This window comes from Poecilia reticulata, chromosome 16 (assembly GCF_904066995.2).
Source record: "Poecilia reticulata chromosome 16, P_reticulata-male-v2, whole genome shotgun sequence".
NCBI lineage: Eukaryota > Metazoa > Chordata > Actinopteri > Cyprinodontiformes > Poeciliidae > Poecilia > Poecilia reticulata.
In genome coordinates, this window is record NC_088845.1 from 21770374 (window position 1) to 21784829 (window position 14456).

The 14456-nt window shown below is 39.3% G+C and overlaps 2 protein-coding genes across 3 annotated transcripts; one reads left to right on the plus strand and one right to left on the minus strand.

Annotated features, from left to right (window-relative positions):
* Positions 1-457: 457 nt before the first annotated feature.
* mrs2 (magnesium transporter MRS2) lies at positions 458-14132 on the minus strand. The gene is made up of 12 exons (XM_008432261.3): positions 13290-14132; positions 11876-11940; positions 10402-10438; positions 9489-9601; positions 5070-5231; positions 4858-4988; positions 4652-4768; positions 3774-3843; positions 2144-2226; positions 1812-1929; positions 1613-1726; positions 458-1083 (listed from the first exon to the last, which is right to left on the minus strand). Exons 1-12 carry the CDS (start codon positions 13615-13617, stop codon positions 1024-1026), a joined length of 1398 nt encoding a protein of 465 aa, XP_008430483.1. The 5' UTR covers positions 13618-14132; the 3' UTR covers positions 458-1023.
* On the plus strand, positions 5481-9495 carry LOC103478410 (integrin beta-1-A-like). Of its 2 annotated transcripts, none has more exons than XM_008432259.3 (7): positions 5481-5567; positions 5665-5904; positions 7073-7283; positions 7354-7483; positions 7566-7872; positions 8879-9157; positions 9304-9495. In XM_008432259.3, exons 2-7 carry the CDS (start codon positions 5666-5668, stop codon positions 9467-9469), a joined length of 1332 nt encoding a protein of 443 aa, XP_008430481.1. In that variant the 5' UTR covers positions 5481-5567; position 5665; the 3' UTR covers positions 9470-9495. The 2 variants fall into 2 exon arrangements, with proteins under 2 accessions (XP_008430481.1, XP_008430482.1); XM_008432260.3 differs by having other exon boundaries at positions 8879-9192; positions 9304-9387.
* Positions 14133-14456: the final 324 nt, after the last annotated feature.

Genomic DNA, 14456 nt, shown 5'->3' on the forward strand with positions numbered 1-14456 from the left:
ACAGTGAGGCAGTAATACTTTTTTGCAGAGCGGCTTGCAATCAAAACCAACTTTTGAATAGTATGTTTTACTGTTTTAATAGATTAGATCTTCAGAAAAAAAACCCTACTAACTATAGTTTAAGAACTTTCATCCTGAAGGGTTCAAATACCTGCGATTTTCATCGTCAGTCGCCGAATTACCTTGTTCAGTAAGAGGTAATTTTCTTCCCCAATAATTCCAATTTGTGGTTCGCGTTTCAGGTTTAAAGTGATAAAACCTCTTAATTAAAAGGGATTTGCATGTTTTCACTGATATTTCACCATTAAAATTCTGAATAGGATTAGTGATAGAACAAAGTCAATAGCAGTATGAAGTCTTAAAGCATTTCATATAAATACTGCGATCATTTTTTCAACACAGGACAAACTAGTTAGACAGCACGGCCATTATTTAATTCGGAAATGACACGGACCAGTTGTTATGCATCAGTTAATTTTAATGACACATGTTGGCAACCACAGAACATACCAGATTATCAACTCATAGCATTAATCTTTTCCAAAGCAGTGTGTGCCACATTATAAGAACTCTGGTTTAAATTTATGGCCATTCTTTATGCAAAGTTGGAGACTGACCTTTACCTTTAAACACCTTAAAATTTCACATTAGAATAAATATACATCTGCTCTTGAAAAAGCCACTTTTTAAAGTACCGCTCCTTTAATGGTTTGGATGGTCATCTGTCTCAGGTCAGGATCTGCCACTCACCTTTCAGGGCTTTAACACCAGAAACAACAAAGCGATTTTCCGTAACTTTACTCTGAATAAAACAGGTTGTGAACATATTCATTTGGAGGTCTGAAATAGCCAAATGATACAATAAAAACACAGAATAGTGTGGACACAGCCTCGACTGCTACTAGTACCACAAAAAAGGGCACACAAAGGTGAGACTCATGGTGTCTTATAGGCATGGTGATAGGATCGTCTTCACAGCTGCAGGCTCTGGTCTGTTTTTTTTCCTAAGTTGAAACCAGGACTTCATCTCACTCCAGGCTTAGTATCTTGCGGTTTTAAATTTCTTTTCCAAATGGAAGGAAACTGTGTCAGAAACAAAACACAAATTAGCCATTACAACACAGTAACTTATAGGAGTTCAGACAGATATTCACATGCAGTATGTACAAATATACACAACAGTGTAACTGTACACTTTGACATGTTAAAACCAGGATCTTCAATGTATTTTGCTAGGTTTTTATTTGCTAGACTAACACAAAATTGTTTTTAAAATAAAGTAAATCTGATACCCCTAAATAAAATCCAGTGCAACTAACTGCCAACAGAAGTCATGTAATTAGTTAATAGAGCCCACATGTATTGAATTGAAGTTGGATGGAGATAGAGGGCTGGAGGGAAATACAAAATAATACTCCTCTTTTTAGACTTAAATTTGTAAAACAGAATGTAGAAAAATAACAATATTAGATGAAATATGCCATAATTATTGCTTTGTAATAGTCTACCTCATTATAATCCAATAAAATACTCTGGAGAATGTGCTTGCGGCATGACAAAACGTTTAAACGTACAACAATGTGGTGTAGTGGAACTGCAGAGTTTGGATTACCAGTGATGGAGTTGAGGGATGTAGATGCCGTCCTAGAAACGATAAGAGGCGTCTCCATATTAACCCGCTGCCCAAAAACATGAAGCCTGTTACCAGCCAGAAAGCACGAGGGTCCTGTGATGAAAAAAGATAGGCAGACACTTAACAGATAAACAAACAATTTGAACCAGAAGGCATGATTAACAGGAGAATGACTTACATCTTCAAAGGCTGTCGTTAAATTCATTCCAAAAGCCACCCCGATGAGCCCAAACAAGGTCAGGGAGAAGGAACCCATAGTCAGCTGCAGATTCAGACGCATCATCACATTACGATGGCTGCAGCAGGAAAGATATAGTTACATGCATAGTTATGTTACGTGAACTGTAAATATTTTCACAATTTTTCTGGAGAATCAAAGAAAGAATGACAAAAAGGACGGAACAGCAGTTTCCAACAAGACCCTGACTGCTTACTGTGCCAACATGTCACTTTCTCCGGACATGGTTGTACATATAACGTTTTGAAATAATGTCCAATCAGGGCATGTACCTGTCCAGATTGATAAAGATGACACTCTCTGAGTCGTCTATTAGTCCCTTGAGTTCTCTGGTCTTGTTGGCGAGCTCCTCGGCCTGTGTGCAGTGAAGAGATTATGATCTGAACGCACGGTCATGGCCAAAACCGAAAACATCCTCTGTTTAATTAGGTTTCCTGTTTCAGAACAAACCAGAAATCATCTGGTCCGCCCTGAAAATTAAAGATAAGTGGATAAAATCCTAGATGAAAGCAGTAACTGAGATACATTGTGTCATTAACATGGAGTCGAGGTCTGAGCTCCGTTTTCCACAGAGCAACATCATCATTCTTTTTGTCTTCCGGGATTCATTTGTTGATTAGGATCTTTTGTCTTAGTTTCTCTTTGTCGAATCGTCTCACTCAAGAACATTTTACTGAACAGAACGAGTTACTGACAGGTCCAGCCCAAACCATCGTCCCTCCACTGCAGATCTCAAAAACTATAAAAAAATTGTTTTTGCCAACAGGCTGTGTTTCGCTTAAATCGAATATAGTTCTGTAGATTATAGACGCTTCTTAAATTTGGAGTTGTCTGTTTAAGTGACATTCTTCTAAGCATCACCTGAATCAGAGACAGCATTCAAAAGCAAAATCGCAGCTTCTGGAAGCAACCTTAAAAAGAGACATATTTGAGTGATTACAGTACTGATTAATTGACAAGTGATAAGAGCCCAACTGCTTGGAAATGTCATTTTAATCCTGTCCAGACTGCTGGGATATATTAATGAACACCTAAATCCTTCAGATGAGGGGAGTTGAACTCATTCTTGAGGGCTTACAACTCCATACATGAATCTGAATAGTCAGACACAGCGGGCGGGGCGGGGGGGGGGTTCACAAGTTAATTAGTCTCAGGTTGTGAGTTGTAGTTACTCATAAAATATCCTCATCACTGAGAAAAGTCGTCCACGTAGTTGAGAACTACTAAACAAAAAAGATTTTGAGCAGCTTGGAAGACAAATCCAATTTGTCAGCAAAATGTACATTTCATTTGTCATTATTTGGCAACGCAAAAAGTGCTGCATGTTTTCTCACTACAGCTGACCCTCCCACAAGTGCAGCTGGTGCACACTCATCTTGAACTGTCATAGATGTAGTGCGACTGGTGATCTATGAATCATTCACTACAGATATTGATTATTGGATGTAGCCTGCAGGTACTGAGTTGTGACATCTTATACACTTTATTCATGGCACCTGGCATCAGTTTAATTTTTGAAGCTGAGCCTCTCCATATGTGTCTCTATGGTGACACATCCAGCTCAGCATTATTTAGCACTTTTCAGAATAAATTACTTTTCTTTCTTAAATATAAATTTATCAAAAACAAGTTATACATGTCTATCAATTGTTAATTGTTTTTATTGATAAGCGATTACCCCTCTGTGTTTTGCCTTTTGTTTAAAAGTAAATAAATCAAAATTTTAGTCCAGTTTTAACATTTATTATTAATGTTAAAAAGTCAAGTCAAGTCAAAGTTTATTTATGTAGCGCATTTACAACAGCCTCAGCTGACCAAAGTGCTTCCCAACAAACACAACATCACAGGTGGATAAATAATAAAACAGAAATAAAATTACATTAAAAAAAAAAGCACAACTACCTGCATGTAGTAATTCTCGAGTAAAAGCTCCATCTCTTCACAGTGGTCGATACCCAAATTGCTCTCCTCACTAAAAGGCAGAAACAAACATACATACGTTTATCATTTAAGCATAAAAAAACATTTAAGGTGCAGCAAAATGAACCTCAGAGAGAAAGAAAATAATGCAATGACATATATTGTTATTGCATTAAAATGTACTTTTATTTTTCCAGTATCTATTATATTCACCGCTAACAAAAATTAAAAAATTGTGGCGTCTGAATGTATTTAACCTTCTTTACGGCGACAATTTCCTTCAGTCACATAATCAGTGAATATAGTCAAGTTCAGTTTAGTATGGCAAAACTATAAACAGTGCTCAGGGTATCAGCAGGTTTCAGCAAGTCAGATTTAAGACTTTTAAAGATCTTTTTTAAAGCCAGCGTGAATAAAATTCAAGACTGAAAAAACAATAAGTGTAGGGGATAATTGGGGATCCTGCTGGCTTGTATGGGCAAGGAACATACATACATGAGGGAGTGGCAAAAACAAATATCATCCAGTCAGTTGGTGATATATGCACTTACACAAGATAGATGTAAGCTAGTAGCTAGTTACCATCCGCCTTGAGTCACAGAAAGCAAAAATAGAAAAATAAAATGGTATCCTTTTCCTATGTCTTTTGTCAGTCTATCAAAAATAAAATAACATCCAATTAAATAGACTTGCTACCTGATGTTGTGTGAAAAGAGTGAAAAGCCAACTTTGACCGTTTGCGATTGATCAAAGTGTTTTTTTTTTGTTTGCACAGAAACTACTTAACCAATGTCCTTGTAGAACTCTCAGAAATTGATTTCAGCATTTAGAAACACAAATGATATTACACGGGAACATACAAAATCCTTGGATCTGTCCATTTGGTGAGACACAATTGCTCAATCATCGCATCCTCGTCCAGGATTTTCAGCAAGGACTCCTTGAAAACTTTAATGTCTGTTTCCAACTCCGACAAGCTGCCAGACAGAAGATAACAAGTCAAGTTAAAACATGAAGTGTCTCAAGGTTTTGGGTCCAAATCTGCTGTCTGATTGCGCTCTTTTACCTCTTGCTGTTCTGCAGCAGGAAATGCAGCTTACTTCTATCCGCAGAAACGATTTTAGGATCCACAAGCGACTCCAGGGTGTCCAGTATGCTCGGTTCGACATCGTTCAGCCAAGTTTGCAACTTGTTTACCTGTTGACACAGATTTATGAGGACACGCGCACAAACACACGGTTCCTGTTATTTCGAATGAGAGCGTAAACTGTGCGGAACCTTGTGCTGCAGGATGGCCTCCAGTGCTCTAAACTCAAAAGGCAGAGAGTGCGTCTGCGATGCTAGCTGAGGGGCGAGCTCCAGGACCAGCCAGCGTTCCAGACTCAAACCACGATAGTCCAGCACCAAAAGCGACTCTTGGGTCAGGATAACTTTCAAAGACTGAAAAGATAATATTTTGAACAAATTAAAACTCACAATGTTATTACATAAGACGCAGACGCTTTTTTTTGTTTTGTTTTTTAAAAGCGATTTTATCTGTATGTTGTGGATGTGTTGTAGTCTGGCCACATATGTATTTTAAAGTCTGTCCTTTCAAGACTTAACTCTGATCTGTAAATATTTGCAGCGAGCAGCCAGATCGATAAAATCTTACTGATCCTCTACAGGTCAGCGTTTAGGGCTGGGGATGTTTGCGGGCAGCAAATCGGTGTATCACGCTCTGCAGAAGTAGATCTGACAACTCTGATAAAGCACAGAGGGCTGTCAACACATCAGGTAAAGAACAAGGCGTTGTATCACAACTTTTGTTTCTTTTATCTATATTAAGCTTGCAGTTGAAAGGTTATTATCCAATAATTTCCCTTGGCTGCAGGATGGTTGTGAAGTTGCTGTTCCTTTGGCTGTTGTTCTGTCTGAGCTGGGCCCAGGAACAAAGGTGTCTGCAGTCCGCCTCGAGCTGCGATGAGTGCATCCAGGCCGGCTGTGCTTGGTGCAACTCCCCTCAAGCTCACATTCGTTGTGCGACAACAGAAAAGCTGCGGAGCACTGGCTGTCATGGGAGACACATTTATAACCCTTCTGGCAGCATCCAGGTGGTAAAAAATGATAGTGGGTAAGCATCCTAACTTATACAATAACCATAAGTAACTTTAATTGGGTTAAATGTTAATGGGTGCCCAGGTAGTAGCAACAATGACTTCCTTTTGTAACTTTCCACTTGCACATTATAATAGTTTTCATGTTATTATGCACTGACAAAACTTATTAGGAAGAGCAATATAAGCTGGAATAAACAAAGCCACAGGCTTTATGTTGGTTAAAAAAAAAAACGTATGGGAAAAATTGTGAATGTTTGTAGGATTTCTGCAGTCTAAAATATCTACATTTACCTTTTAGAGTTCTTTAACTTTAATGTATACTGCTCAAAAAAATAAAAGGGAACACTTCAGTGTTCACTTAAATGTTAAAGTGTTCCCTTTATTTTTTTGAGCAGTGTATTTTATTTAGATGTGTGATGAATCAACAAAGCGTAGCTACAGAAGATGGAAAGTAAAAATAAAATTCTAAACGGTGTGGTGTGAATTTGCATTTGTCCCACTTTTTGCTGGTTGCTCTTAGTGTTTGTCGCTACCAGTTTTTCCACATCTAGACATTAAAATTATTCCATATTTTTCTATGCAAAACAGCTCAAGCTCAGTCAGACTGAATGCTTGCTGCAAATTCTCTGTGGTATTTAGTTCTGAACTGTGACTGGGCCATCCTACCGTACCACTATGGTTTGATCTGAACATTCCCAATGCAGCTCTCTGTCTTTTTGCAGATTCAAACATGAATATTTTTCGTGCAAGATTGTCTTCTATTTAGCTCCGTTCATCCTCTAATCAACTGGTCAACTTTTCATTCCCTGCTGAAAATAAGACACTGCCACCACCATGTGCCACCAGGGCCATATTACATTCAGAAAGACGTACACTTTCCCAGAACACAGTTGTGGATGTGGGTCAAAGGTTTTGCTTTGGTCTCATCTGACTATTGGAGGCCTTCACAGAAGTACATATCCTGAGATTACACACGCGTGGACTCTTGGACTTCTGAAGGCAATTGGTTATACTATATTTATTTAAGAGTATCAGACTGTATGACAGTAAATACAAAGGGATACCACATTTTTCAGGTTTCATCTTGAACAACATTTTGAAAGGATCATTTTTCAACCAAGAATAACAGTATGACTACTTCCAGAAGGCGCCTTTTACGATCTGACAAATGATATCCTGCAGGGCTGACCCAGCAGATGCCGAACCTTTGCTCCTACAGCCCCAGGAGGTCTCCCTCCACCTGAGGCCAGGAGTTAGGGAGTCCTTTCCGCTCACCATCTCCAAAGCAACAGACCACCCTACACCAGAGCCGATTATGAACCTCAGCAACGTGCCAGCTGGAGTTCAGGTCACTTTCAGCAGCATAACCAAAGGAAACCCACAGCTCTTACAGGTCAGAAAGGTAATGCAGGATAATGTGCTGAGGACAGTTTAACTATATTCATAGCAATTTTTCAATGTAGGTGAGTGTGGAAGCTGCCCAGTGTCCCAGGAAGAGTGGAGCCTCAAACCAGAACAGAACTGGACCCTGGTCCATTCTTATCACACCCAGAGGGTTTTCAGTGAGCCTCAAGCTAGAGATAACATTGCTCTGTAAGCTGTCAGAAAGGATCTCTGCTTATAACCTGGTAAAAAAAAAAAAGTTTTGTTACTGAATTCATTCTGCTTCCCACAGGTGAGTGTAACTGCACTGGAAGCCATGAGGAAAACAGCCCTGCCTGCAGCCACCATGGGACTGTGGTCTGTGGCCAGTGTGAGTGCTATGTGCCTTATTTTGGGAAACAATGCCAGATGAATGGCGACTTCATCTCACCACAATATGAAGATTTGTGCCGCATGGGCCCAAACGCCCCAGTCTGCAGTGGCAGGGGCATCTGTGTAGAGGGTTTCTGTGAGTGCAACAGGCGGGCAGATCCAAATGAGATGTACAGCGGACGATACTGTGAATGCAGCAACTTTGACTGTCCACACCATAACAACAGGTATAGAACCACAAGGGAAAAAAAAATCAATCAATACATTGCTCAACCTTTTGCCTACAGGATGGCGCTGGGTTATCTCCTATAACATTTTCCAAGGTTGGAGCATACAGAGGGAGCCAGGGGGTTTACTATTGCTCTTTGAACAGTCTCTCTAGATCACAGGTGTCAAACTCCAGTCCTCAAGGGCCACTGTCCTGCAGTTTTTAGATGTGCCACAGGTACAAAACAATGGAATGAAATGGCTTAATTACCTCCTCCTTGTGTAGATAAGTTCTCCAGAGTCTTGCTAATGACCTAATGATTCTATACAGGTGATTCTATGCAGGTGTGCTGCTATATCTGCAGCCTGAAGCTTAAAGGCTTCAGGCTGCTATAGCTGTGCTTAAACAGCTCAGTTTAAACAGCTCAGTTTAAGCACAGTGGCTTAAACTGAGCTGTGTTTTTACATGTAAAAGTAGCAAAAAGGTTGTAGGAGTTTTTTCTCTTATCATGGCATGTCATCTTAAGAGTTTCTACAACAAAAATAATAGTAATTGTACAAGGGAGGAAAGAATGGTCGTCCTTTTCCCCTTAATTTTCTACAAACACAGAAAAGGTCTCATCAGAAAATCATTCTTTCTGTTACTGTGTGATGGTCTTCATTGTTCTAAAGCTCAACAGAAGAAATTAAGTTGTGGTACTTTTAATTAGCTATAAAATAAACTAATTTTATTCGGTAGACATATAAAACAACTTGAAAGCTGATCCATTCTTTATAAGGTCATGAAGGTTTTGCAGCTCTAGTCACATTGAGGGATAAATGGCTCTTTAACAAGCTGTTTTCTGGCCACAGACTACATTGCATCAAGTTGAGTAGTGGATTTCTCTCCATTTCTCACCATGAGATGATTTTAAAGTTTGTTTTGTTTTTACACATCTTTGCCAGGCCTGAAAGTAAACGTGGCTGCCACTGTAATTTTAGAACCGATGCCAAAAACACTGACGTCGAAACATTTCTATTTACCAGACTCTGCGGAGGCAATGGGAGGTGTGCGTGTGGGAGGTGCGTGTGTAACAGTGAGTGGATCGGCAGTGCCTGCAACTGCTCCACGGAAACCGCTTCCTGTATGGCCAAAAACCAAATGCTGTGCAACGGCAGAGGGGTGTGTGAATGCGGAAAGTGTCATTGTATGCCTCCGCATGTCGGTGCGACCTGTGAGGAATGCCCTGATTGCGTGGACGTTTGTCAGGATCATGCTGCGTGTATGGAGTGCCGAGCGTTTCGAACCGGAGCAAAAAAGGACACGTGAGAACAGATATTTATCTTAAACCACCTGAATGGTATGAAACGTTTTGTGTGAACCGCTGTATAGAAGAGTAGAACCAGTTTCTTATTGAGATGTTAGTTTGGATCATATTCAAATAACTTGAATCTGTTTTTTTTCCCCCCAGCTGTGACAGACGGTGTGCCCACCTCAATGTTGAAATTGTTGAGACAAAAGATGAGCTTCAGGGAAAACTCTGTAAAATGAGGACAGCTGAGGACCTTTGCTACTTCTTCTTCTCAATACTGCCCTCTAGTGGACAGTTTGCTGTTGCTCGAGCTAAAGAGTGCTGAAATAAGGAAGAGAACGTACGCCCATTCGTATGATGATGCAGTTGTTTCTGGTGCTGAGGCTGGTGCTGTGTTGGAAGCGAAGGTCTCTGGCCTGAAGCTGAAGCTCCTGGCAAAGTTCTGTCTTCTTCTTTTCTGGAAAATAAAAAGGCATCACAGGAGAAATGTCTGTTATCAACATTTTATGCCTTTTAGCAACATTTTTATGCTTCGTAAACTGTCTCACATTTTGGGATTTTGCATGGAGATGAACACAGTAGAGCAAATGAGTAAAAATAAGGGTTTGTGTGGTTACATTTAATATAAAGTAATATGAAGTGTGCAAATGCAAATAGGCTCAAATAAACTAAAATCTAGTTTCTTATAAAACATTGTAAGAAACTGGTTATTTTATAAAGAGAGTATGGAGCAGATCTACCCAAATAAGACCAATATTTGAGATTTTTTACCAGCTCTGAAAATGAAATACATCATCGTCATTGTGAAGCACAATGATGGCAGCATTATGCTGTCACAACTGACTGAAACGTACAGCCAAAGCTACAACAGAAATGTTTCTACCAAAGAGTATTCATGTCTTTGAATGAAAATGTAGAACCTGCAGCTCCCAGGAGTTCTCCAAGTAATCTGACTGAGCTATAGCTCTTTTGTAAAGGAGAATGTCCAAAAACACTGTAATGACAGGTGGCTCTATAAGGTGTTGACTAGTTTTCCTTCCAACTTACAACTATGCACTACTTTGTGTTGATCTATCACACAATAAAGCATGTAGAAGTTTGTGGTAATGAAACACACACAAAAAAGTTCAGGGGTACGAATGATTTGTGTTTCTGGCTTAAAAAGTGCATACAGCTGGTATATTTAAATGAGGGATGAATGATACAAATCTATGAACCAATCATCAGTCTTCGTTGAAAAGATTTTCTAACACTTACCAAATGATGTCACATTTCCCTCCAGATCAAACTTCATCTGTTAAATAAATGGGACATAAAACTTATTAATGACATTCAGCAGCCTGGATGCAAACAGACCTTCAAGTCCATTTCACCACTGAACTTAAGAAACTTCAAGGTCTTCTGAAAGTCCAATATCTATAAAATCCAATAGTATGAGAGTTTTGTTTTAAGCGTCATAATATCAAGTTTACCAGTGAAACATAAGCAACAGCAGTGATACCAGTTACACAACTCTTCGGAGTAGGCCTGTCGTGATAAACGATAAATCAATTAATCGCACAATAAATTAAACCCATCGACCTCATTTTAATTATCAGCTCTATCATCTCTTCCTGCCTTTTTTTCTTTCTATCGATGACACTGAATGAAAAAAGGCTCACCTCCGGTGCTCTCCACTGACCCTCCCTTCCTCATTTCCTTAGTGTATTGTTCAGTGCACACTACACGAGTTGTCGGCCGACTGTCGGTCCATTTTCAAAGCCTGAGAGACACATTAGCCGACAGAAATTCTAGGTATAACGGTTCGATCGGGTTCGTCGTGCCGTGTGGTGTCCAGCCACATGGGCACAAAATAATGGAAAAGTCCAGTTAACTCATTTTAAAAACTTACCGGGTTTATCAACTGCGGTAGCAATTTGGCTCCCCCTCCTCTCCTTGTCATTTCTATATTCTTTGCACGAAATGTTGAATAAATATTAATGTTTCCACAAATCATCTCCGATGTCCACTGGACTTCGTGTTCCACCGTGTCAGCTGTTTGGGATTCCCCTCGTAATTTCCCTTCAGAAAGCACGGAGGAGAATCTGCACTTTCTGATTGGCTACCTGTCACAATTAGCTTTAAGCTCCCAGTCGGGGAAAACCCCTGATTTAGATCGGAGAGGCCACGACGATCTACCGTAACACTACAGGACACTACAGGATGATCGGTTACGAAATCACGAGCGACAATCTTAGATCGACCAACGTTCTAAGATTTTCGTAAAGGGAAAATAGGGACAAAAAATCGTGTAGTGTGAACTACTGCATTAGGTAGTTGGATGTGCTCATCTTTATTTAAATCTAGTGATTACTGAAGGGCAATATAGTATACAGACTTCATAATCTGCACTCTTTTGGTTGAATGCAGTATTTATTTCCACTTTGGCTTTATGTTGTTTAGTCTTTATTCAAGTACGTTTTTTGTTAATGGAGACTGAGAATCCATTTTAATTTTGTTTTTGGTTGTTTTGTTTGTTTAGTTCATCAGTTCCAGTGTTATGTGTTCTTTTGAAAATAAAGTGTGTCTATCTATGGCAGGAAATAGCATGCATTATTACATCCTTTCAATTAAATCAGTGTCAAAAGGTCTTGAAACAATATTATTGTTTATCGCAATAATTTTTTAGACAATTAATTGTCCAGCAAAATTTGTTATCGTGACAGGCCTACTTCGGAGTCGATTATCTCACCACATTGAAAGTCGGAGACACAGTGGACAGAGGGGCATCGGTCACTCGGCTGCGCACAGCGGACACTGGTAAAAGAAAAGCAAAACACAACTACACTTTAAAGACAACACTTTTTTCATTCTTTGGCTATAAATATGCTGATGTCTTTTCAATCATGGCAGTAACAAAATATGACCTTTGACAAACAGAATCTAAATAGCATCACATTTTTTCATATCAGTCCATACCTTCAAAACAAAGAAGAATTCAACATTTTTCTTTACTGACTAAAATGTTGAAATACTGGCGACATATTGGGTGCTGGTCATTTCATAAAGGAGTTTTCTGTCACAGGACATCCTGGACCCACCATGAATCAGTTCATACTCACTTTGATAACTTTAAAATGGTTTTATAGTCAACTTAAAGTCTGCTGTATATATGTGGTTATGACTCTCCAATAAATTACTGTTAAACTAGTAACCAGCAAGTGCCTACAGGTAAATATGAGAATCAGAATTTTAATAAATGTAAAAATAGGTTACAATACAATATCCCATATTACTACATATACAGATTTTATGATTATCAATCTCCACAAAACATCAAAGTACATAACTAACAAGATAAAATAAATTGATTATGCTATGGTTATGAACATGGGCATAAAATACCATACTAACAGGTGTAAAAAGGCAACAGCTGGGTAAAAAACAGGGGTAGAATCTGGTGAAGAGGTAAAGTGACCCAGAGCAAATAATTCACTGACAAACGATTGTGAAGCTTTGTCTTTTCATCATTCTTATCTGCAGCTCTACCTTCAACTAAACAGTTTGGGTTATGTAATCCAAAAGCAAACGCAAAGCTAATTGCATGGATATGTGTGGAATACTTGTTGTGGTTAATAACGTCACATTTTCCCAGTAGTGTTGACAATAAATAGGAAAAGTTGTCAGTACCAGTCTGTCACAAAGACCCAATTGTTTCCATCTCTTCAGTTGTATCCATAAAAACCCCAAACATAACACAGTTTGGCAGACACATGGTATGCTAGCTACAATGAGGTAATTCCTGAAGAGCTACAAGTTGAAAACCAGCCATATATGAGATGAAAAACTTTGAATTTATTTATGTTTTTCTCAAATACATAACCATCAGACAGTAGTCGTCTGTTGTGAATAGTTTCATAAAGCCTGACACTTTTTCTGTTTGTCCACGTGTAGCTCACTTTTCTTTTATTTTCAACTCAAAATAAAGCTGGAAACCTGAATGGTCAAAAGGTAAGAAAGCAAATTAAATTCAAAAAAAAAATCTAAGATCTACAAAGCAAAACATGTTTTTAAGCTAATACCAGCTATAAGACACCTTAGACATAACAAAGGTGTCTCAGTTACCTGTAAATAAAGTGACTTAAGCTAATCTGTGCAAATCTTACCGGGCCAGGCCGCTCCTCCTCGCTGCAGGATGTCCTTCGTGAGCCCAGTAGACTGACACCTCCTGTGGAGACTTCTTAATAACACTGGCCTCTGATAACACGTGGAATTACAGCCAATACCCCCGTAGCTCCTGCTGAGCAAGCCCGCCTTTCTACTACCAGCTTGCCTCAGCTGGTGTGTGACTGTGGGTCCATTGAAGAGGAACAGAGTTTCACTCCCACCAAATAGTGAGCAGAAGGAGCTGAAAACTCGTTTTCTAACACATGACATCCTGGAAGAGTTCATGCAGCCAGCAAACAGTAGCAGTCGGTGCAACTTTACCTCCATCACAACCAAACACAGACTGAAGAAGTCTGAAAAATGTTACTGGCGAAATACACACAGGGCAGCATCAGCCTCCATAAAAAAGAGTAATGAAAATACTTGAGTCATCTCCTGAGTTGTCCAAACTTGTATAAGCCTACAGGCTCGCGGGCAGCAACAAGAGAGGAAAGTCGTAGCAATAACATTAGATTAAACTCAGTTAATGTACTTTTCAGCAGTCTCTCTGTACCTGTTGAACTGGTTAACCTTTCTCTCAATGTTTTCACAATGTGCTCTGGACTTCCGCTTGTACCTGCTAACTCTTCGTATGTACCTTTTGTCCGTTCGGAGAAAAAACAAAACCTCCAGGAAGATAAGCTTGACACATGCCGCTAACTATCGACTCTCCTGACTGAAAACGTAAGGCTGCTTCTCCGAGAAAACAACCCCTCCTCCAAGCTAGCAGGACCGGAGGACAGGAGCAAGAGCACCCTCCACAACATGCTCCACAATGCACCGCGGAGTGAATTGTGATGCAAAGATCGTCTCTGCTGAAGACAATCACTCTGTAGTCACCGTTACTTTTAGCAGATTTTTTTTGCATATTTCGTTTAAAATCAAATATTATATCTCATACTCGAAGAGAAAAAATAATTTAATTGGTGTGAGTTAAAGACGATAATTTAGATCAGTAGGGTTCAAACTTTGTGTCACGTGGGGCAAAATGATCAACGTGATAGTTTAAAAATGTAAGAAGCGCAAATACAATAAATACACTTCTTTTAAGTTTACCTGTTCAAAAATAAACTGAACATGTAATATTTTAGTGGAACAAATCATTCAGTTTGTTTCCATGAGTCATT